Genomic DNA, 25,349 nt, shown 5'->3' with positions numbered 1-25,349 from the left:
TTTGTGGCCCAGCCCGATGCCCGGTTGCAGGACTCCGTGGATGGCCTCAGCATGGGGCGTGGGGCACTGATGGACTCTGCTGGCTGCAAGCTTGTCAGGCTGTTACCCAGTTGTGACGCCAAGTCTGGGGGCAGGGCTCTGTGGGGACGCCCTGAGCCTTCCGGGCACCTAGGCACCAAGTGACCGTGGGAGGGAGGACAACAGCTGGCCTCCCAAGAGGGGAGCTCTTGGGAGGTTTCTGCCAGACCCCTGCCATTGACACTTGTGGGTCCTCTGAGGGAAACCCCAACTATCCTGGCAGGTCGTTCTGGCCACTCTTTCTGGAGCTCAGCCAGTTTTTAGATGATGGGAACCACCAGAAAGGGTGTGGATGGGCTGCATAAGGCCTGTATGCTCTTCGGGTCACTTGCATCGGAAGCAGAGATGGACCCCAGACCCCATAGCAGCACCAACATGCTGACAGGAGGTGGGTGTCTCCAGGTTCCACACCCTCACTCAGTTATGAGGAACACTCTTTGTCCTACCCACCCTTTTAGAACGTTTTTAGAATGGTTTTTTTTTTTTCATTTTTCTTTTATTATTCATATGTGCATACAAGGCTTGGTTCATTTCTCCCCCCTGCCCCCACCCCCTCCCTTACCACCCACTCCACCCCCTCCCGCTCCCCCCCCCTCAATACCCAGCAGAAACTATTTTGCCCTTATCTCTAATTTTGTTGTAGAGAGAGTATAAGCAATAATAGGAAGGAACAAGGGGTTTTGCTGGTTGAGATAAGGATAGCTATACAGGGCATTGACTCACATTGATTTCCTGTGTAGAACGTTTTTTAAGAGAGGATAAAAAGTCCTTGGAAAGTACTGAAACCACAGTACCACCAGAACAAGGACTTTGGGAGTGGTCTAGACCTATTTATTTTCTTCATTTCTGATCAGCTTCGACTTCTATCTAAAGTGTCTCCACCAGCCCAGCCAGGAGGGCTCTTGCATCTTGTCTGTGAAGGACGTCACTTGTACCATGAGACCCTGCCTGTGAGGGAGCTGTCTACATCCAGTGCTGCAGGATTAGTTTGATGGGGAGCCGTGGTGCAGGAGGCATCTCCTGGGAAGGTGAGGGAGGCCTCATCAGTCAGAGCACAAACCTTACAAGGAGGATTCCTGCACTACAGCCCTCTTCTCCAAAGTCTCAAGTGACCGAGAGGTCTCTGTCCAGGCCCAAAGATACTGCAAATTCCAGAAAGCAAGAGCACATGTTAGGGCTCTCTTGGGGCTAATTTAATCTTATTTTATATGTAGTTCTAATAAACTTGGCTCCCTCATTCTTAATCCTTACTACTGAAAGTGTGTTCCTGGGTAGTGGCATGAATATCACCTGGGGACTTTTTAGAGGTACAGAAGCTCAAGCCCCACCCTTCACCTGAGGAAGCAGAATCTGCACTTTTCAAATTCTTCCTGAGACAGGGTCTGATTATGTAACCCAGACTGTCCTTGAACTTGTGATCCTCTTGCTTCCCTTCCTATATGCTGGGATTATAGGTGTGCACCACCACACCCAGTTATAATCTGCATTTTGACAAGATCCCCACTGTGTCTTTGGTAAACCAAAATTAGAGGAGGGGATTTACAGGGCCTGGGCCTGCTTTCATTTTACTTATTTATGTACCATGCTTGATTATGAAGTGAGTTTGATATGACTAGGAGTAACAGTTTCTAAAGAGGGAGGAGACAAAAAACATTAAAAGGCTACTGAAACCATTTAATATTGCTACACTGTTGTATACCTGTCACACACTGAAAATACAATGTTGCATCACTGTAGTCATTGATACTACCAATGACAGTACTAAATTACCAAGAAGAGGCAAAGTCAAATTTCCTAGCTGCTGTATCAGGTATTTATCTAAAGTTCATAGTGAAATGTTCCCTAAATGATTAAATAAGAATATTGATCTTAAAAAGGAATGCTTCATTTGTCTGAATACTACCCGTGAAAACCACATTCTCCAGTAAACAGAGTGAGATGTTCTGGTGACCGGAATCCTTACACAGTATAGTTAGTGGAGTCAAATGACATCAAGAAAAGTTGTGTCTTCAAAGATGTACTCTGAGAAACAACTTAAAACTCAGCCAGTGCACTGGAAAGCCTGTGACCGTTTAGTACTAGGTGAAATTGGGAGGCGGGGGGTCAGCTGTATTTTATTTTCATTTACTAGATAATGGCAACTAACCAAAATCATTAAAGCAGGAAAATGGATTTGAAACTGAAAGGAGTTTTTAATTAACCAGAAAAGTTCTGTTTTGGATAAGTGAGTGTTGGAGGTACTGGATTCCCAATGGTATGTCAGGAGCATTGCTCAGTTGACACTGGACAAATTCATGGGTGGAAAGGAGGGAAAGAAGGCTGGACAGTGGCATAGCTTCACCTGGGAATTTGAGCAGTCAGCTGAGGCTAGGGAGAGACCAACAGCCACAAGGTCAAATGCCCAGCTCAGCTGCTAATCTAAGAGGTGCTTATAGGAGAGGGAGAATCTAGACACAATGCAAGAGGTGGGACAGCAGAAGGGAGCCAGCGTGTACTGGGAAGCTTGGAAGGATGTGCTGGAAGGTTCCAGTTGGGCCAGGAAGGAGGTTTAGGGCTCTGACGCACATTGGACCAGCTCAGGAGCCCTTTTCCTGAGTTCTTCCCCATTGTCTCCGAGCATTACAGCTGAGCACAACTTTATTGCCATGACAATCTGAAGTAAATCATCAATGAATCCATAGCTAGAGTTTGGAAAGGAACAGCTGCATGGTACCAGTTTTATTATATAAGGCTTATAAAAATAAAACTGGGCTTAAAGCTTATTTGACAAGAATTAAATATTTTCCATTTAGTCTAGAGATATTTGTCGAGTGTTGTGGCTGTGGTGGAAACAGATAAATCTCATCACAGGATAGAATTAATTGCCTGAAAGCTGTAAGTGAAAGGCCCTGTCTATACCGATGGTGTTAGCTTTAAAAATCATCAGACCTCTAGACTCTGGAAGCCTCATGGACTTGACTCATCTCTCCTATGTGCATTGCTAGAAATCTCATTTCTATTCGTGTGGTGGCCATCCAACCCAATCTGTGTCATTTCCCTTCTGAGTTCCAGCAGCAGTCCTAGGGCAGGCCTTCTTAACTTCCCTCCAGCCTGCCCTTTACAGTCGTCTTCTGTCTATACTGCCATCTATTGTCTATACCATGATGAATTTCACTGGGGATATAGCTTATTCCACACCACTGGCTTATTGTGTTCAGCTTGAATAACCAGGTAGACTGAAGAACGAACTAGAGAACAGGAACCACGTCTTTCCCATTTTTTTTTCCATAGCTCCATTGGTACATTTTTTCCATGCAAGAAATCTCCCCTGCCTAGGTCTGGACTACTTACTTCTACTGTACACAGTGGTGACATCCATATTTTCCCCAACAACACAATAAGTGCATTATGATTATTACAAGTGTTTATTTCTGGTATCTCTGTAAACTGTAAACTCTAAGAAAGCACGGTCTACATTAATCTGGTTCATCATTGATCCTCTAGAACTTAGTCCAGATCTTGATTTATAGAATGTTCTCAATAAATATTTTAATTGATTGAATGATTAGCATTTGTTTTGTTGTTGGTACAATTCATATAAGGTAGTCAAGAAGAATAAGATGAATGGGCGAACTAGCATCCATATCATGGTAACATTTTGGTTGACTTAGCTTCAGATGTAATAAGTCAATGTAATGAACTAGGTAACTAACATTTGGTTAGATATGCCACTATGTAATTTTCTTGTTATTAGTATAATTTAATTGTTTCACTGTGGTGTTTCCACATGGCTCTGATGCACTTTGATCAAATTCACCCTGTCCATGACTCTTTCTTAAGCCCCTTTGGTCCCTCCTTTTTAAACAGTTTTTAGTGTTTGTCATTATGCTATTTTCGTACACGTGTATAATGTTTATCACATTATTTTCCACATGTGTTTAGTCATCTGTAAAATTCTAGCTCCTGGATTGTGAAGGACAGCACTTTTTACTTGTACATGTCTCCCATGATTCCTGACTCAGTGAGTGTGTCTGGATTTGATGCCATTAAATGTAGCCTGAAAAGAGCTTGTGTTCTAATGTATCTGCCTGCTTCTAAACATCTGTTGATTCCAACAAGTGCTGCATTCATCCTAATGGCACCGGTGCACAGAGGTAAACAGAGCCCTGGCAGACCTTCCATAGGGAACTGTGTTTGCTCCCTTCATTAATTGCTAATGGAGCATTAAGACATGCCTTCCCTCCTTGAGCCAAGTTGGATAATTCCTGGCACCCAATGCTGGGGTGCTTTCAAAAGTTGAGGCATGTGTTGACACACCAGAGAGCATGCCCTCTAACCAGCACAGTGGTGGCTCTGGTGCCAAGATCATACAAAGCTTCAAGTATATCAGCACCAAGTGCATTGGTATGTCTGCTCTCATTCTGCAGCTTTTGGGTTAATGTGGAATGATAAACGTGTATCCTCAGAGTACTACTGAAAGCAGCTAACATGGAGTTCACTGGACTAGCCATCAGGAAGATTCAGAAAGGTTAAAAGTAAAGGATAGCAAACCAGTGAAATGAGAGTATCCACTGAGTATGAATCTAGCAGGAGAACCATGAATCAAAGCATGGCTTGTGAGTTAATCTTTATTTAACAGACAATTGCCAACACAATGAAAATGAAGGATTCACACCCTTGCTTATGTCAACTAGCATGCATCAAAGGGATAAAGCGAAAACAGTAAGAAGTGAGAGACTGACAGACTCTCATTGATAGTGGTAGATTTTAATATATAACATCAGATTATGACAAAAAGAATACAATTCATAATGTTGAATAAGTGGCTATATTTAGACATTTATGGGTTATATATAGTGCCTTATTTTAAATATTTATATGGAAAATTAACAAAAATAATGATGTAGGAGACCTCAAAGGAAATGGCATTTTTTTTCAAATATATAAATTTTGTAGGCTCTCATTGCAAAGAAATGAGGTATAATACAAACATAAACAAAATTAACAGCAGCAACTGGGTGGTGCCCATGAATTTGAGGGCTAGACATGTGCTTTCGAGGTTAAACTTTAATCAGACATGACAAAAAGAGATGGAGTGATGCAGCCAGAGCTGAAGGAGACAACAGGATTCCCAGGGCATTGGATCTGGTGGTAACATTTGTATTCCTAAAGGAAAAATGTGTCCATTCAAAGGGGAGCATCCATGCTTACCTAGGGGCATGAGTCTGGTCCAGCCGGACTTGGCCAGTTGGCAAGAACATCCTTTCTGTGGAGGTCGAATCATGAAGGTATTTTAACTTGAGTATAATACACAAGTCACCTTTTGATTTTGAGTGGCCTCCCTGGATATCTGTGTACAGGGTGACTGTGGTGACGGCAGCTGTGAGTGAGGGACTCCTGGGTCCCAACAGAGCTGATAAATATGAAGTGATCTACTGTCTTCTGGAAAAAGAAGCTTCCTGAGCCTTATAAAATGCTAAGGTGACAAGAGGCAAAGAGTCCGGAAATTGGCTCGCATTTGTCTATGTAGTAAGGCAGGTTCTGGCATATAAGTTGTTCTTGTTCACAGCTGGCTCTTGGTGCTCTGGGAAGGTTTGGGTACATATGACACACTTAGAAGTTTATTGGAGGCATGCCATAAGTAGAGAGGACAGACTACCCAACAAATCCTAGTGGGATAATAGGTTAACTATTTTACACATACCAAAATAAATAACATATGGACTAATCAGTTGATTTAAATTTTTTTTAAGAAACTAAAAGAAATATCCAAATGTCAACAGTGCTTCTGAAGGGGTAACAATTTTGCAAGTCAAGAAGGACAAGCAGAAATTGCAAAGGAGAATAGAAGCAACAAATCTAAGTATATGAATATTAAAAACTCATATTAGCAAAATACTATAATAGCAGCCAGAATTCAAAGTCAGACAACATGGTAAAATATTTGTAAAATGTTTGTACAAATTGATAAGAGAAACATTCTAACTCCAAGAGCATAAACAGACAAGTCGTAAAAAAAGGAAGAAGAAAGGAAGAAAGAAGAAAGGAAGGAAGAAATGGAGCCTGGCATGGCGTACACTTTTGTGCTGTGATCCCAGCACTCCAGAGCTGAGGCAGGAGGGGCTTGAGTTCCAGGTTAGTCAGAGATACCTAGGGACACCCTTTCTCAAAAAATAAAATAAGTAAATAAATGAAAAAAGGTGAAAGATTTATACAATCTGAAGAGAAACCAGAGTACAGTAAATAAATGAAAAGAAACTACACATGGGAAATATCTGAGCTGGAAAGCAATGACATTTAAATTTTTCTAAATTTCAATTAGCAAAGAAAATATAAAATTTTATTATTTTTGAAACCCAATGTGCTAGTGAGGATGTCATAAAAAAACAGTATTCTCATATTTTGGTGATATTCTGCAAATTACTACCTCCTTTTTGGAAGACAGTTGGCAGTAGAATAGCATAAGCCATAAAAATGTTTATAGCCTTTGACCCAGCAATTTGACTTCTGGGAATTTATCCTGAGGAAAATTAATCCAAAATACGGAAAAAATTAAATGCCTAAAATAAGCTACAAAACACTACGTTGTCTCATAATAGAGGGATGGTTAATATGCACAGCACAGATACTGGATTGAAAAAAAGTACTTGGTTATTTATAATTATAGGAACAGAGCCCATCTAGACAAATGGGAAGATGTTGGTGCTTCAGTGTAAATGAAAAGTGCATGAAGATTTCTGTGTGAAAAGATATTCAGAGGTGAAAAGTGGGTGACTACATCAAACTTTACGTGGTTGTGCTGGAGTGGCAGGATTCTTTTTTTTTCAGCAATATTCTTTGAGCCTCTTCTACAAGGATGGCAATTGCCTCTCTAGCTTCCCCGCCCCTCTCCAAGCTCCAGAGTCCTCCCCATCTACCTCAGTGTCACCCACACAAGTCCTGCCTCATCTAAGGGGACCTCTTATCCCACAGCCAATTGGACCCCTCGCTCTCCCATTCTCCACACTGCTGTCTTAGCTTTCCTAGTGTCCATGTTTCCTATTAGCACATGTTAACTGTACAGCATGGGGCTTCCCTGTGGTGTTTCCATACACACATGCAATGCACTTTGTCACACTCGCCCTCTTTCACTCTTTGTCCCTGCTTACTGTTTCTGTTATGACACACATTCCATCTGCCATGTGTGGAAATGGTATCTGTGTGGTGTGATCTGTTTCTACAGCTAAATCTCTGGATTCCTAGAGGATAGGACATTTTTTATTTATGGTTCTCTCCTCACAGTGTGTTGTCTGTCTGGCATGCCTGCATAAATCTTATGTAAATGAATTTACTCGCACCGCAGGTGGAGCTCACGAAGGTCTGCAGCACTTGGGTCCATTTGGCAACATCCCCAACATTGTGGCAGAGTTGACTGGTGACAACATTCCTAAGGACTTCAGTGAGGACCAGGGATACCCAGACCCACCCAATCCCTGTCCAGTTGGAAAAACAGGTAATGAACCTGCCCTTGGTCCCCATAGGAAGTAAAGGCTTTGGGAAGAAATTGGAAAAGCTAACACCCACTCTAAGGCAGGCTCTCTGAAGACTCTGAATGAAGATGCACTTCTTCTCACATCAGGTGAGGCCTCCATCATTCCTGGGACCCAGAGCTCCCACCTAGGGATATGACAACCAAAATAGTGGATGTGACCAAGCCAATGTGTAGCTGCTGGCACAGGATAGCAGGAAAACCCAAATCCAATGACCACAGCCTCCTTTTACATGTTTATAGGGATCTGGGTAGCTTTTTAGAAAGACCTCAGAGTTTTGACAGTTAGAGTCCCTGCTTGGGGGGGGTGTCTGGTTGCATTGATTAAATCCCGGAAGCTCAGTGGTTCTTAAAGTACGGTGGGAACTTAATCGAAATGCAGAGTCTCAGGCCCCACCCCACAAATTCCATGTGCGGATAAAGCTTGAAGCCTACTGTTGTAAGAGAATGGAGAGAGACCTGGAGTTGGAGCCAGGACATCTGAGTTCCAGTGTTCCCTACAGCATGTCACTTCACTGCTCTGAGCCTCAGTCTCCTCTCCTGTGAAAGGATGGCATGGTCTATGCAAGAAAGAAACATACCGTGCAGTTTAAGGTTGCCATGAAAAAAGAAAAATAAATAACGACCTAAGTAATCCAGCGCTTAGGTTGCCGAGAAGAAGCAATCAAAGCAGGCTGATGCAGGTGGATAAACCCCAGCTTCAGAAACTTGTGTCACACATGATCTGCTGTTTCCTTTGCTATCATTCCATTAAACTGACATATTCCACATTATTTGTTCTACCACAATTTGTAATCTAAAAGGGACATCGCTTGCTAAATTTAGTCTCTATTTGTGAGAAATTGCTTGAGACATCCCTTGCAAAGAATCATGTGTGACACAGTGCCGCGAGGTTGAGCAATCCAAGAATGAAGGCTTGGCTTCCCCTCCCCTATCTTGTTTTCCTGCGAATCATGATTCACAAACCCTGCACAGAGCAGCACGGCCCAAGAGTGAATCTCTCCAGGAGGTGAGTTCTAGGGCACATTTTCAGGCCCCAGATTTTAGGTTCCCACAGCAGGGAACCCAAGTGGAATGAACTGGCTTGGGGTGGCTCTATCTCCACCTCACAGTCTTGGCCCACTTAGAAGCACTTGAGAAACCATTATCAAAAGGTTGCGAAGCTGCCATCTGCAGACTTCTGAAACACTGTGTGGTACTCCTGTCCTACACGTTAGTGGCCATTCATGAAGAAGCTAGAAATAGCCCTGTGAGAACGGGGAGCCACATTAGAGTCACATGGGGACTTGTTCAGACCCTAACAGCACACTGGCTTTGTGCTGTTAAGAGCTGCCCTTCTGCACACCTACAGTCCTGAGAGCGACAACCTCGCTCGCTTTCAGCATCGACTTTGAAAGGAGATTCTCTTTCTTCCCCAGCCCTGCACAAAATGTCCTCCCTTCTTTCCCTCCCACTCTTGTGGTGCTTGGGATTGAACCCAGGGCCCTCTGCATGCTTGTACCACTCAATGTACCACTGAGCTACAACTCCAGCCCTCTAGTCCCTCCCACACCTTTTAAAGCTGTCGTCTGTAGCACATAAGAGACTGAAAACAATGACTCAATTTAGAGTATCATGCCTGGTAATGATAGGGCTTAGAGAAGACCTCTGTTTATCTCACAGGTGGATAAACAGAGGCCAGGTTAACTTTCGCCATCTGTCCCTTATGAGCTGGGATTCGACCCTTGAGCTGTGATCTCTCTAACTCCAGAGTGCACTCATTACTGCCATAATACACAACATCAAGCCCAGTGTGGGAACTGATCTTGTTATTGTATGAAGCAGTTGCTGAAGAGCTGTCTAAAGAGCTCACCCAAGAGAAACCAGTGAGTTGTGTGGAATGGAAGTGCACCTACTTAATGAGACACTTGCTGATATAACAGATAAAACATTCTGGTGGCTCTTCACAATTGTATGAAGTCCTAACAGAGGCAGGTGAGGGTATGGTGGATGTGGACAGTTCTGTACCCCAAGCTATCATTTTTGAACCTGACACCCACAGTTGCCATGGATGCTAGCATGCAGATCGCACACCATCACTTGTCGGGGGGGAGAGGAGAACCTTTTGAGAGTCTTTCATGGGATGCATCACTTTTGCCTATATTCTGTTGACCTCAGCTCATGCGGCTTCACCTACTTGTAAAGCAAGGCCAGTAAATTAGCCCAGTTGTGTGCCAAGGAGGAAAGGGAAGAGGGTTTGGTGAAGAACCACTAGGTCTGTGCTCCAGGAGTGGGAGTTGGACCACAGAGGGAAAGAGATTTGGAGTGATTGAGCAGATTCTGGTCTTTGCATGTGTGGATGGTTCTGATAAATTAACTCAGAGTAAATAACAAGAGACGTTTGCATTCCTCAAACACCACTGGCTGTTTTCAGCAGATGACGGATGTCTAGAAAACACCCCGGACACAGCCGAGTTCAGTCGGGAATTCCAGCTGCACCAGCACCTTTTCGATCCTGAGCATGACTACCCAGGCTTGGGCAAGTGGGTAAGTCTGGTCAGTGGGTAAGTCTGGTCAGTAGACTGCACTCTGGTGCTCTTGAGGGGACCAGTGTCAGAGATGAACGATGTGGGTGGAGGGAGAGGTGAAAAATTGAACAGAAGCTGATTCTTCAGAAATCTCTGGTTGACAGGGAGCTTAAGCCATACAACTCCAATCCTCACCAGTGTGTCTGTGCAGCAATACACAAAATTCACCCAAAGAGATGGACTGCAACCGGAACCAGTCACGGCAGCTACAGTCTCTAGAGCCTGCCACTCTGCTCTACCCCACAACTTGTGTCACAACACATCCTCGGGTCACACCAGAGTTTCATGCCACTCGTGGGATTTTATCAAGAGTAAATGACTTTTTTAAAAAAAGATATTGAGAAAATTCACAAATTTGATTTCTAGACTAAGGGAAATGATCTCTGCCAATATCAAGGAAACAAGACGCCCCAGATTAGAAACAGACAGATAATTCTGCTTTGTGGAAAGAGAATTTTCCAAAGGTGTAGCAGTGAGTTTGCTGTCAGTCGCTGTCAGCTAAGCGAGCTGTCTATAAGCACTCGGAAAGAGAAGTGACCACTTGGCTAGATAAGTTTTGTCAGTCAGCTGTGTTCTTCCACTCGCCAGCATCTTCATACCTGTGCCAGCTTCATGAGGGAAATTAGGTGGGCATGGCACACTTGAACTTCAGCAAGTTCTCTGACAAGATCTTTTATGATCTTCTATTGGAGTAGATAGAGAGACACCACCTAGGCACAGAATAGCCCTGAAAGGAAGCTTATTAAAGAATCCATGTCAACAGGCAGAGAAACTTTCCTACATGCTTAGTGCTATCCCGCTCCACATTGTTTTTTCTCAATGATTGTAGAAAATTATAACACATGTGCTTATCAGATTCTCGGAGGATGACACAAAATTGAAAGGGATAACAGTGGATGACAGAGCTGAGACTCATGAAGCTCCCAGCAGGCTGGAACAATGAGCCAAACCAGATTAAACTGAGTGGGGATGTCTAGCTTCCTGTGAGTGAACCTTGCCTCAAACGCTGAAGCCATGTGAGAATGGGGAGCAGTGGTGGTTCACATAAAATAGCAGGTCATCAGTTGGTCTGTCTGCAGAGTGAGTGAGTGAATACGTGAACCAGCAGATATCCCAGACTTCCTGAGCCTTGCTCACTCAGCCCACTTATCTCCCTCCCTTCCTTCTGCATTGTTAGAGGAAGAAGTCTCTTGTGACTAACAACCACTTTCATTTTCTCTGGGATGTTGATCTGCATTGCCCTGAGTCAATTTCCTCTGTCTTCATCACCAACCAACCAAGTGCACATTCTAAGTTAATTTTGCATCTCCACCATCCTCCCTCCCGCCCCCCCCACCCCACCTCGCTCTCTGTTTCTCTCTCTCTCTTTAAGCAGTTCTGCTTCTACCAGGGACAATTGGTTCATTGAACCATTTTCAAGCCCACTAGTTAAAACATGTAGAATTAAACAGAAAAATCTCTGTAGGTTCTTGAATAGGAAGAAAACCCTTCTGTCAAAGCTGACTTGGTGGCACATTGAAAGGTAAAATAGAAGGAGAAGAAACTAAAGACAGGAAGAAAATACAGAAAGTAAGTCCAGTTGGAATGGCTGTGATCATAGTGAAGGAGGGAATCCACAATGTTTCAAAGGGGGAAGAACTAACTAGAATTTTTATATCACATAAAAACAGCATGAGTGGGCCAGAAGAGTGGCTCAAGCAGTAGAGCACCTGCCTAGCAAGTGTAAAGCCCTGAGTTCAAACCCCAGTACCACAGAAAAACCCAAACAAACAAACAAACAAAAAAACCAACATGAGAGGAAAGAAGGGATATGCCAAGTCTACATGAAGTGGATGGTATGAACTTTTCCCCTGGGGACATTTTAAAAAGGAAAAAGAGAGGGATGAGGGAAGGACAGAAAAGAGCAGAGAATGAGAAGGATTAGATCACAGAGGAGTACTGGAAGGGATCCACGAGAGGTGGGCAAAGTATTGCAAGGCAGAAAGCAAGGGCCAGGTTCAACAAGGAGCAGGTAGAAGGTAGGGGCCTGCTTCATTTCAGGTACTGTGCTTGGTGCTCCATGTAGACTATCCATTGTGAAATGGAACAGGTTTTCAAAGAGGCATGAAAATAAAATTAGCCCACCTAATATTCTAGCTGAGCTATGAGGGCTAGGGTGTAATTGCCAGGAAAGATGGAAGGCAAGGACAGAGAAAGATCCAGGCCCAGGACCAGTGTGGCCGATTGTGGTATGGTAACCATCACAGGTGTCAAGGCACTTACTCTCAGCACTGAAGTCTCAGTGGGGAAGAAAGAAGAAGACTGAGACAAGGTCTGAGTGTGGGCAGAGAGTCAATCAGTGGTGTGATGGAGTGGGAGAGATGGAAACCTCTCTCTTTTCAACTTTCCTGGCCTCTTGACAACTGTCACAGATTTTTCTTGCCATGTTCCACTCACTCCCAACCATTCTCTCTGCTTCCTTCTTAATTTCTGGCTGTATTTCTCTAAGTCATTCACATTTGTGATCTACATCATCACTAAAGACTGGGACCATATGTAAAAGCAAAAGTGCTCTCACAGATCAATGACCAGGAACAGCACTTACACACCTTTAATCAGCTGTAATAATGTGTTGTTTAAACCTTGGTTTCCTTGTTTATTTTCTCATTACCACTCAGCAGTAAAACAGGATTTGCTTGATCTTCACAGGGAAGTGTGAATTGACTATGTCTTGCTTTTCAAACTGGGCTCCACAAACTTTTCTCAGTATTTACATAGAATGATGCTCCCAAGCTTGTCTGCAGCCCCATCTTTCTGTCCTTTAAGTTAACAAAGCCAGTCATCTTTCTCATCAAAATGGCACAAAGACCCTGCTTTTGACATCACCCAAGCTGAGCTGCAGCTCTAGCAATGATTCACGTGGTATAAATATCAGCCTCTGTCTTGTTTCCTGCATGTCTGTCTCTTTGTTGTGGCCTCACCGAACACTAAATGCACACACCTGCCTTCTGGCCCACGTAAGGTACTGGGAATAGACCGGTGAATAAAGTTGTACCATGCAGTACAGCAGTAGATGGTAGTATTCATTGAGAGTGTACCGTGTACACACTGAGGTAAATGCTCCCCAGCATTTGTCTCATTTTGCTCCTGGGTATCACTCTCCTTCTACAGATGAGCAAATTCAGGCTGAGGTTGCTGGAGCCCTGCTCAGCCACACAGAGCTGCTGACTGGCAGAGCTGGGAGTTGAACCCTGTCAGGCATCTGACTCCAGACTTCTTTGAAAACCTTTTCATGGCTCACTGCTCCGTGATGTGACCTGGGAAATGGTGCTATCAAGTCCTGTGGAGGGCTGGTTGTCTTTCAGACAGTGTGGAACTATAGTCGTGACATACTGTCATCAAAGGCTGGCTGCTGCAATGTCAGTTCTCCCCTCTGTATGTTCACTGCTGAGTATTATTCCCTTAAGAAAAAGTTGTGTCTCTTTTCCAAATGCCTGGCTCACCTTCTCATCTATACTTGATTGTAGCCAAAGCCTGAAATGGAAGATGTGAACGACACGATTCTTCTATGACTCTGTCTTTCTAGATCTCACCATGTTGGACGAGTCTAACACTCTTCAGTGAGGGTTTATCGCAGGCTTCCATGTGACTAGACTTGAGTCATGCCTTTAGAGTTTTCCTTTAATTGACACATAATAAGTGTACATATTTATGGCATGCAGTGTCATATGTCAGTACACATGCACAATGTGTAATGAGAACATCTGTGTAGTTGGCATGTCTACATTTGTCATTTCTGTGCATTTGGAATATTCGAAATCCCCTCTACTAGTTATTTTGAAATACACGTTGATTGTTGTTCTCCAAGGCTCAGTGTGCTATAGGATATTAACAGGTGTTCCTCCTGTCAGCCTCACCTCTTATCGTTAGCAGTTCTCTCTCCATCTCACCCCTTGCACCTCCTTTCCATCTCTGGTAACTACTGTTCTATTCACTTCTATGAGGCTGACTTTTTCAGCTTCCACGTAGTTGTGACTTTTTTGACACATCCTTCTTAGGACGTTACATCAGGGAAACATGTGTTGGCTATTTGCCCCATGACTGGTAGTATTAAGTGTGTTCCCGTTGTTAAGGTGATGTCCTCCGTGTTTTTACAGTGTAAAATCATCAATTTCCATTTGCAATTCATAGCTGATGTGTGGGAATACACTTCAAGACTGCATAAATACTCTGTTCCCCATTAAGCTTTTAACCAAGAAATTCTGCATCCATTGATGATGACTAGCAGAATCAACTGTAACACTGATAAATTGTGACTCTTGCTCCCTGCTCTTTCTGTATTGACATTGTACTCCTAGCAAGTTTCCCTGCTTGCTTATTTATTTATTTACTTACTTATTTATCTATTGTTTCATTCCTTATTTGTTATTGTTTGTATGTTTGTTTATTTATTTGGTACTTGTACGGATTTGTAGATTCCCATTGCTATATAATTTTGATGTTCACAATGTCAGGTCGAAATCCTTTCAAGGTGCTTTTCTTTGCTTCTGACAGGACTTGATCATTTTTTAACATTTGTTTACCTTCTGACCTAATTAGATATTCCACCTTCATTTATCCTGTACTTTCCCCTACCCTAGCCCTGGAATTGGGCATTTCTCTAAGAAGCACCCCTGTGCCCCCAGAACTGGGCAGTCATCTAAAATTTTGTTGGCACAATGGAAGCTCTTATAATGCACTTAAACCTGCTATTCATGTGGAGAATAGTTCACCACCTCCCCACAAAGAATCAACAACAGATGATGGTGGCTTCTTCTCATATGTTATGTATACATTTTTTTACCCAAACCATCCCTACCAACCTCTGCCTTTTAATCCACACGGTAACAGGGCTGAAGGAGAATACCCAGCCACTGTCATCAGGCGGTTAGTCCTAACCCTCGCTCTCAGAGAAATGCAGGAACACCTTCGAGAGGAAGACTTGTGAGACCTGTTCATTTCTTTTTGAGTGAAGGCTGGCTTGTGAGCAGGCTGGCCCAAGATCTAAAGGTGATTGAATGGATACTGCTTCACCCTGCCTTCCCTATGCTGTGCTGCCTGCTCCATGGCACCCCTCTGCTGTCCCTCCAGCTCAGGCCACTGAACCTGATGATGCATGTGAAGAGTTTTTGTCCTCACCAGTCCCACCCCCAGCCTCCCTTCCTTAACTCTGGCAGAGAACCCAGGACAATCTCTGTGCACACAACTGTTTGCGTTCACAGGATGAAGGGAATAAGCAATAGCCTCATTCCTTGAGGGACCCACCGATCTAAGCCTGCCTTTCCTCCCTTCTGATATCACCTGATCCATCCCCTGACTGAGCAGGAGGTGGAGGCACTGTTGGCAGTGGAGGCCCAGCCTCCCTGCATAGCTGAGGCTAGCCAGGGATACACATGGTGAATCGCAGGTGGGGTACATTTCAGTGAAGGAGGAAAGGACAGAGCTCATTCCTGGCATTTGTCATTTCCACATTCAAATCCACCATTAAAAGAAAAAATCTCTAACCAGACGGCTCAGGGACACAAGCGTTGTTTGAACTTGTTCCTCCTCAGATCTTTTTTCAAGTTAATATCAAGGTATTTTACTTAGAGCAAGACAAATCATCTCTTTTATACATTGTTTTCCTTCTGATTCAAAAGTCAAATAAATAAAACAAACACTGAAATCCCCTTCTCCTGATCTGCCTTCAGGGTAAGTGTTCTGTCTTTTATAATCTCGATGGAGGGAAATTTGTTGAGCATGTGTCTGATATTCTAGACTCATTTAAGCCCACTGTGTGTTTGAAATGCAGCAATATGTGGGAACACTTACACAAACGGCAGCTCCAGAGCCCTTTTTCTCCCCTCAACATAACCATCCTTTCTGCCAAGAAGTTCTTTTGGCAGTTTTTAAAAGGTTCACTCTATTAAAATTGTTATAGACCGAGTGGTTTTTCAATTGTCCTGACTGGGGCACTGACTTGAGCCTAGAAGGAATGGTTGCAGCAGTCAGTCAACGTCACATTTTTTTACACAGAGGTTAATAGTCAGACGCTGCCCTACAGAGCTGCCATGTGTACAGTTCATAAAAAGGGAGTTAGATGCTAAGATAAAATTATCTACTTCAAACAAAGGCTATCCAGAGCAAGGAGAAGGGTTTCCGGAGCCCTTGCCTTTCAGAATACCGTATTTTCCTGTCATACGATTGTTGATGACACTGTGTGCCTCCAGGCCTAGAGGACTTTATGAAAAGCTGCTCAGCCACCAGCTTTTCTCTTGTGGTCTATCTTTCTGACACGACATTCCTTTCATCTTGCTTTGTTTCCAAAATATGTGAGTGCAAATATCCAGGGGACACACCAAGGATTGCTTTTAAAACAGACATTCGCCAAACTCATTCCATACTTCTGCATTTGTGTTTTCTTTTCTTCCCACTCCAGAACAAGAAACTCCTCTATGAGAAGATGAAGGGAGGACAGAGACGGAAGCGGAGGGTAAGATGGCCCCCGGTTGTTGTTGGGGGTTGTTGTCCTCTGAGAGGGGCAGCTGACAAGCTGGAGACCTCTGTTTCCAGGAAGTAGCAGAAGTCTCTCTTCTGCAGTCCTGAGGGCAAACAGTAGTCCTGTGTGCTGAGGGCCCAAAAAGTCCACCATTGGTGCCTGGGAGGGCCTCCCCAAGCTACAGCACAGGACTTTTAGTGGGATACCCAGCTTTGTGGGGATGAGGAAATGTGAATGGTAACCTCCTGGGGAGGGGATGCAGGGAGTACATACATGACTGTGTCTTGTCACACCAGGTGATCTGTAGCCACCCATCTGCAATTACAAGACAGGAGTAAGGAAGTGTTAAACTGCGTACTTCAGGCCATGGTGTTGAATGTGCAAGAAACACACTTCGCCTCTCTCATGTTATCTGTTCTCTTGGCCGAGCCAGATGGAAATGAAATCCACTTGGTGTACTGGGACTGAGGCCTAGGCGCTCCACATTTAGCTACCACATACATGGTGTTGCCTGCGTGTGGAGTTTCCGTTGCCTTTCTAGTGCATTAGGGCATTTAGATTTACAAAGTTGTTAGTGTTTATTCTGGTAATCCAAGGACTTGCACACTTGTCTCTTTTGCATGACCAGGTGGAGGGGGGAAAACCCACATATTACACAGTACAGTACCACAAGACATTAACCATGTCCGTTAAAATATACAAAACTCACCACATACCCAAGGCCACTGACTGTTTATTCAGAACAGCAAGTGCCTGGATCTTGGAGGAAATTTGGGGATCTGGACAGTGGTAGTTGTGGCGATTTGTCATAGTTTTGCCAGGTTCAGTCAGAGTGCTTAAAGAGGTGTAGATTTTCTGGCCTCAATATAATTCCTAAGGCCCCTACAGCTGACAGTTCCAAGACCCTGTGTTGCTTTACATAACTCACAGTGAGTTTCCTTTGTGAGAAACAGAAAGTTGTTACATCTGGAAACAGATCTTCTTTGGGAGAGCCAACAGGGTTATTAGGGGTTTTTCTTGTTGATTACAGCTTCCAATGGCAGATGGTGACAGGAAGAGTGTAATGTGTTCTTGAGAGAACATCAAGAAATTCTATTCTAAGAGCTCACAATACACATAATTTACCAGGAAGATGGCTTGAATAGCTCCCCATGGCACAACAAGGACATTTCAAAATAAGACCAATGACCAACCCCAAATGAATAATTTAGCATGCAGCTTTAATTGTCTCTACTTCTCGGCCCATTGTTCCTGCTGCCCTGACTCAGTGAGTGAATTAAGGTCAACTTTAGGTCACTTTTCCATGAGCTCAGTGGTTACCAAAACTCAGAATTCTGGCTAAGACACATGTTATAAAGGATTTTACTTTAGCCTCAACTTCCTCCACATAGGAAAGGCCTAGAATTTAGGAAAATAAGGGTCAGTTCGACCCAAGGTATCAAGTTCTTCCCATCCTCAGGCTTCTGTAAAGACCCAGGCTCATGCCTTAAGCCATGAGGACTTGTGAGGAAGCAGAAGCTGCACTCCCCCATCAGATCTCAGATGTTGTGCCCATCTGCCTGAGACCTTACCCAGGAGCGTGAATCAGTAAAAGAAATTATGGACTTGTTTGAGAAGTCAAGTCTTCCCCAGTGAGGCTAAGCATCTGCTGAGGGTTTCCAGACCACAGCAAAAGCAAGGGACCATTCCCAATGGCTCTGCCTGTTGTAAAATGAGTGTAATGTCCTCTGCCTAACTAACCAGTCTCTCACCTGGTGAGAAGATAGCTATTTAAGGGCCTTAAGTTCTGCAGAACATAATTAAAAAAGAACAATATTTTCTCCCTCATTAATTCTCTTCTCTTTACCTCTAACCTTTGACAACATCCAGGACTGGGCAGCAGGATTCATTCTCTAAAGGTCCCTTCCAAGAGGGATTCTCCCTAAAGTTACAACTGAGCCCCAGGTTGTATTATGTGACTTTTATAAACACTCAAGTCCATTTGACTCCCTAGCTGCATCTCAGAAAATCAGGTTACCTTTAAATGACTTAGCAAAATTTTTAACTCTTAAGCTCTATCTTATTAATACTTGAGACCAACTATTTATCATATTTAAACAGTTTATCAGCCTCTTAATCCCTTATTTGATAAATACGAACAGCTCATATTCTCTTTTAACATACTAGAATTTTCAGAATAAATATTACTACTAAATAGGAAAAATATTTATGATATTGAATATACAGACACATTTGTTTTCCCTACCCAGAGATTCTGATATGATCCCCTGGGGTAGGCCAGAACACTACAGTTAACAATCTCTAATAGAAAAGGCATTATTTTGAATATTTTAGAGATGACTATCTTCTTGTGACGTGTCACTTTTCAAAGATGTGAGGACATTGCTTGCTTGGTAATTTTCACCTTGTTTGTGATACACTTTTTGCAGAGTGAGTTGGATTTTTCATGATTCATATTTTTATGAGTCAAAAGTGGAAGGATATTTACAAATGCCAAGCTCAGGTTCCATTCCTTCTCTTTTGGAGAGTGTCAGGTCACCTTTCACGTGGGTCATTGGCCCACCACATCCCCCAGGCCAGGAAACTCACCCACCTGCAAACTGCGCCACTGGTTCATGGGGCTTAGAGACAACGTGACCACTGAGCATCTGTAACTGCAGCTTACTTCTTGCATTTTTGTTCATTACTGGAAGGCAACTTCTGTAAACAACTATCTTCCAAAACTTTGAAATTTTTTTCTGCTCGCTAAAAACTATGCTGTCAAGCTCCAATTACTCGTTCAAATCCAAACCTCAAGAAATAGATATGCATTTAGGAAAGGAATGGAAAAACCTTGAGTCATTCAGAATATCAGCAGATAAAAGAGATTTCCGAGTATGGAGGCTTGGGTCAAAGCACAGAGTCTTCCAGATAACTTCCTTGTTTTCTTCAGCTTTTGAATTTGACTTAGGAAGGTGGAAATGAGAGCCAGAGGCCCTGGTGGTCTCTGTTTGCTGGAGAACTGGATGGGAGACTTGGCCACAGCCATGGATGATCTGTGGCCAGTCCTCAGATGCAGACTCCCGTGTGGCCTCACTTTGTCATCTACTTTAGAACACTCTTCTGGTAAAATAATTTAGCACATTTCAGATTCCCTCTACCATATACATAGGGCCATAGAATAATCATTCTAAATTAGTAGCAAGAACTTATTAGCTGGTTCACCCCAAATTTTTTTGCTAAAAATAATAATTTTTAAAAAGACCACATGGCATTTGATAAAAACTCTATGGTTGTGTAAAAGACTTGATTAGTGAGTTTATTTAGTGAGACTGTTTCTCAGGCCACTGAGGTATTAATTAGTGCCCTGGAGTTCTCACACCAATGGCTCTGCTTTCTGTGAAATTATAATAAGAGCTATTTGGTGTTTTTTTTTTTTATGTGAATTCTGCAATAAGCATCAAAATTAAGTGGTGGCTTAAGTGGTAGGTACCACTTTACCTTCTTGTTAACCCAATAGGCAAGAAACACTTGTCGTTCACTTCCTCTGTGTGATGTCTGTATCTGATGTACACATGTAATACCAAACCAACTGTTTTTCAGAGTGTCAATCCATATCTGGAAGGACAGAGGCTGGACAATGTTGTCGCAAAGAAGTCTGTGCCCCATTTTTCAGAGGAGGATAAGGACCCAGAATAAAGAGAAGACTCTGGGTGGAAACCCACACCACGCTCCATGTGCACGTGTTACTAGAGGCCCTATGAATGGAGCGTGTTCTTGTATAGGTAATGATGGAGGAAAAGCAGCTGTATTGTGTTGTGTTGTCTTCACACCAATGGCCCTGCTCTCTGCTGAATTAGAATAAGAGCTCTTTTTGTTTTCTTTAACATGTGACTCTGCAATAAGCATCAAAATTAAAATGCATATGTCAACTACAATAAAAAAGCAAGAGTATGAAACTCTCAGATTTCTTGCAGCTTCGAATGGTGTTTGGCACTGTGCTGCGTTGGCCATGTCTCTACAAAGCTGGCGTTTGATTTTGATTATGTAGTGTGTCCAGCCCTTGGGCCTCATTACACAGCAGTAAAGAAGGTTCTCGAAGGGGCTGACACGTCTCACTTGGCTGCGTCTTAATAAACATGTGTGCGAGCACCGGCGTGTGACCTTGGTTTTTTAAGAGCATTTAAAATGCAGTTTCTCTGTTGAGCAGAACAATGTCCATACATGAGCTTACTGATGTCAACAGTACTGTGAGGTAAGGGGGCAGGTGTTTACAACTTCCTCATAGGTGGTGGAGCAATCAGCAAAACCCAGAATGGAAAGATTTCATAGGACAAGTTCCCTAGCCTTCTCAACCAATAAATGGTGTGGGAGGGAGGGAGAGAAATATTACAGATCTTAAAAGACTTAAGAGACATACAAACCAAATAAAATGTGTACGGCTCTTATTTGTGTGATAACTCACATTAAAAACTCATTGATCAGGTAATTGGGGACGTTGGAGTGGTAACTCGATTTTGGTGCTACTTAGTTGTTACATGTCTTGTGGCTATTTTTAAGAGCCTTTATCTTTAGGGATGAATATTGACAATTTACAGATGAAAAGATACAATGCTCTAAAGTCAGCCTTTGGCAATGATGATGGGAGGTTCAGGAGAGGGAGGGAACTTTGGGTAGGGATGAATCAGGATTGGCCATAAATCAATACTATTGCATCTGAGTGATGGATACATGGCGATCCATTCTACTTCTATCTCTGCGTGTGTACAGTTGAAATTTTCCACACTAGAAGCACAGTTAAAGTTAAAAAGTAAGAATCAGGTCAAGCACCAGTGTCTCACACCTGTAATCCTAGCTACTCAGGAGGCAGAGATCAGGAGGATCATGGTTCGAAGCCATCCTGGGCAAATAGTTTTTGAGACCCTATCTCAAAAAACCCCATCACAAAAAAGGGCTGGTGGAGTGGCACAAGTGGTATAGCGCCTGCCTAGCAAGCCTGAGGCCCTGAGTTCAAACCCCAGGGCCACAAAAAAAAAAAAAAAAGGATCAACTCTGGTAAGCACTGGCTGGAAATAGCAGTGTAGGATACTGTAGAAGGCTGAAGACATGAGGAAGCAGGAAGGAGGGCTCATGACAGCACTTTTCTGGGGCCTTGTGGAAGGCAGTAGCACTGAGAGAGAAGATGTGGTTGGCAGTTGAAAAACTAGATGTCGAGGGGAGAGTGAGTGGTTGGGAGGAAAAGGGATGTTTGTGGAAAAAAGAAAAGGAACTTAGAGGCAGTGAAATGGGGACACCCAGCAGACTGGTAGGCTTGAAAGGGGGGCCGGAGCCACTTTACAGCAGGGACACACTGACTTCCCTGGTGGTTAGGAAGGGTCACTATCTTCTGCTTCCATCTGTCTTCCCGTTATGCTGTGGACAAGGAGCTTCGGACTGAGGAAGGCAGTGGCGGTCACTCCAGAGACGGAGAGCAAAAGAGAAGCAGAGTGCAGGCCTGTGGTACCAGTGCCATCAGTCATCCCTCTGTGCTGCCTGGACACGGAGGTGAGAAATTCTGGTCTGCCACACACTCCACCATGATGGACGCTAAGCGCTAACCAATCGGTCCACTTGTAGAATAAACCCTTCCAAACAGAGAGTCAAAATAAACCTTTCCTCTTTATAAGCCGATTGTTTCACATATTTGTTATGGTGACAAAAGCTGATAAACCCATCTCTGAGGGAAACCTTCAAAGTCAGGAGGGAGACAGAAGGTAAAATAATTCAGGCAAAGGAAGGTGTGTGCCAAACCGTAGAGAGAGATAGCAGTGCAGGTGGGAGGCCGGTGTGATTATAGCTTAAGGGGTAACATGAATGGGAGAGATATGTGATAAGCCTGGTAAGAGAGGCAGACACCACTGACAGTCATACAAGCCATGCTAAGGAATGCAGATTTTATCCTGAAGGAGGCAGGGGTCCCAAGGAGACCTCATAGGAGTGAGGAGCAAGGCCAAGTTTCTGTTCTAGAAAGACCACTGGTGAGAACATGCAGACCAGAGTAAAGGCTGTCCATGTTTACAATCTAGACCAGATGGAAGGGGGAGAGGGAAAGAGATACACTGGAGTATAGAAATCCCAGGCTTTGGAGCACTGGGAGCTATTTCTAAAGCTGGGTGAACTCAGTGTCCCTTCAGGACATTTAAAGTGAACTCCAGAAGTATATGAACACCAGAAGTCGGGTAGATATTCCTCCAGAAACTTTCATCTGGAAATAGGGTCAAGTCAGAGTTCATGCTTTCCCCTAAGTCAGGCAGCACTCCTCTTACACCCTCCTTTGTGTTCCTGCAGACCACATGTGCACTTCCACACAGCCCCTATAACAGAGCGTAATGATAAACATTACAGGACTGGCAGAGTGGCTCAAGTGGTAGAGCACCTGCCTAGCAAGTGTGAGGCCCTGAGTTCAAACCCTAGTGCTGCCAAAATAACAGATAAATAAATGTTACTGTGTATACAGAGTGGGCTCATTGAACCCTCCCTCCTTACATTTCATAGACAAAGCAGTTGAGGCTGAGAGTCTGCACAGTTTAGCTAAGTCTCCACAACTAGTAGGCATGAGAACTGGAACTTGAATTTAGGTCTTTTGAGCCCCATACTTGACGCTCTCCCCTGTTCCTCACTGCTGCCTGACACTTATTTGGCTCATTCAAGTGTTCTAAGCTCCCTCAGCCCATGGACTGTTTCTGGCTCTTCTTTTTACCCTGAGACCTTGCGTAGGAAACTGCAATAGCTGTCTGCTGAACGAGTGGACACTAAGAATGCCTTGAAGAAATCATAGAATGTTCATCTTAGACTGTGGTAAAAAGGGAGGGGTGTTGTTCCCTCACTATGGTGGAGTTTACAGGTGGACTTTAAGTCGTGTGTATGACCCTTGGGTCTGTGAGAATGAGCCAGCAGAACATCACCTTCCTTCCCCAAGTGCATGCCCCATGTCAGCATCAGGAAGTGTCTGGGTGCAGGGTCCAGCCAATCATCTCAGTTTGCTGCTCTTGAAGGATGGCTGTGCACAAGTCTGTCTTTGGGAGATAGGCCACACCAGGGTAACAATCCTAATCCCCACAAAGGCAGATCTGTGGGCAACAGCCCTGGGCTCCACTACAGGTTTTCATCAGTCAGTGCTCCTCTGATGGTGAGAAAACCCAAGAGCCATTTGGGCCATGCACAGGGCATATGCCAGCCCTTAACTGGCATGAAATGCTATGCAAACAGTCATGGTAATTCAAAGAGAGCAGCCTTGGGAAAGCTTGTCCAATCAATAGTGACCTTGGGAAAACTTACCAAATTAATAGCGACGTTAGTTAGGAAAGCTTGTCCAATCAATAATGCCTTTAGGAAAACTTGCCCAATCAATAGTGACTTTGGGACAACTTGTCTAATCAATAGTGACCTTGGGGAAACTTGTCCAGTCAATGGGGAGCTTGCCTGGATGAGGGCCTCAAAGAGTGGTTAAAAGCAGAACTTAGAAAACCAGAGAGCCAAATCTACCTAATCAATAGTGTATCTTGAAAAAATAACATTCCCAGAGATTTTCTGAGGCCTGGGTTTTACCAATGGCTTGATCAGAACAGGATTCAGGGGGCTTGCTCTTTGCACACCTGACTTCATCTTTCTAATGGAAAAAAGAGGGTCTGCCATGACTTTTGGTGGTTGGCTGCTCTTCCCAAAAAGATTGATGATTTAATTGTAGGTAAATCAAATTTTCTTCTAAAATGCATATGAAGGTTGGGTATAGAGGCTCACTCTTACAATCTCAGTTGCTTGGGAGGTGGAGTTTGGGAGGATCATGGTTCAAGGCTAGCCCCAGCAAAAAAAAAAAAAAAATAGCAAGACCCTATCTCAGAAACAGGGCAGATGGGAGCACAGTTTGAGGCCATGCTGGGCAAAGACAGTGGGAACCCTACCTGGAAGACAAACTAAAGTTAAACGGGCTGGAGGCATGACTCAAGTGGCAGAGTGCTTACCTAACAAGTACAAGGCCCTAAGTTCAAACCCCGGTACCACAAATAAAAGAAAATGCACATAGATTTGACAATTAAAAGGAAGTGCAGGTTTGGTGACCAGAAAGCCCCATGAGAAGGCAAGGGCCACCAAAAATTCCCTATGATGCAGTACCTATATTAAACCTCAGATTGGAAACCAAATTCAGAATTAGTCAGATTTCATGCAAGAAACAAGCTATTTTTACTCTAGATATTTCCAGATGGAAGGATTTAATATGAGGAATTGAGTGCTTACAATTTATTTGAAGATGTGGGGAGCATGAGGCAAGGATTCACAGCTGACCTTAGCCAGTTCAAGGTCACTAGCATCACTGGAATCCAGAGGTCAAGAAACAGCAACTAGTGTCACTGCCGCCACTATGACTGGAGCATGACATGCCAAAGCCATGGTGTTGACACAGGAACGCTGAGTTGCCGGCAGCTACCATCTCTCTTAACAGAACAGCAGTTACAAAGTAGGTTTTTCTCTCTCTTCCACCTTTAAAATCTTGAGGAAGTGTATCTTACCTGGTTTTGGGTTGATTCCAGAATCCTAGCTGCCGAGTATCATCTATGTTGTCGGTGGAGAAATAGCCAAAGCACAGGTAAATTGAGTGCTCTGTCAAGAAGTAGAGCCCAGCCGTACTGACCTCAGTTCCCATTGTTCCAGTATATATGACAGCTCTGAAGGTGAAAAGTGGGAC

The 25,349-nt window shown here is 43.6% G+C and overlaps 1 protein-coding gene across 3 annotated transcripts in view; it reads left to right on the top strand.

Annotated features, from left to right (window-relative positions):
* The window catches only part of Scg5 (secretogranin V), a 45,406-nt gene extending 24,627 nt beyond the window's left edge, over positions 1-20,779 (top strand). For 2 of the 3 annotated variants that reach the window (XM_020186711.2, XM_074065599.1), the window contains exons 3-6: positions 7,400-7,549; positions 9,999-10,111; positions 16,589-16,642; positions 20,231-20,779. In XM_020186711.2, the coding sequence (XP_020042300.1) occupies positions 7,400-7,549; positions 9,999-10,111; positions 16,589-16,642; positions 20,231-20,326 (413 nt within the window). In that variant the 3' untranslated portion in view covers positions 20,327-20,779. The remainder of the gene's footprint in view (positions 1-7,399; positions 7,550-9,998; positions 10,112-16,588; positions 16,643-20,230) is intronic. The other variant, XM_020186712.2, reaches the window with a different exon arrangement.
* The last annotated feature ends 4,570 nt before the right edge of the window (positions 20,780-25,349 follow it).

Source organism: Castor canadensis, chromosome 2, assembly GCF_047511655.1.
Source record: "Castor canadensis chromosome 2, mCasCan1.hap1v2, whole genome shotgun sequence".
NCBI lineage: Eukaryota > Metazoa > Chordata > Mammalia > Rodentia > Castoridae > Castor > Castor canadensis.
Note: the sequence above shows the minus strand (reverse complement) of the source record. Positions and strands in the feature narration are given on the sequence as shown.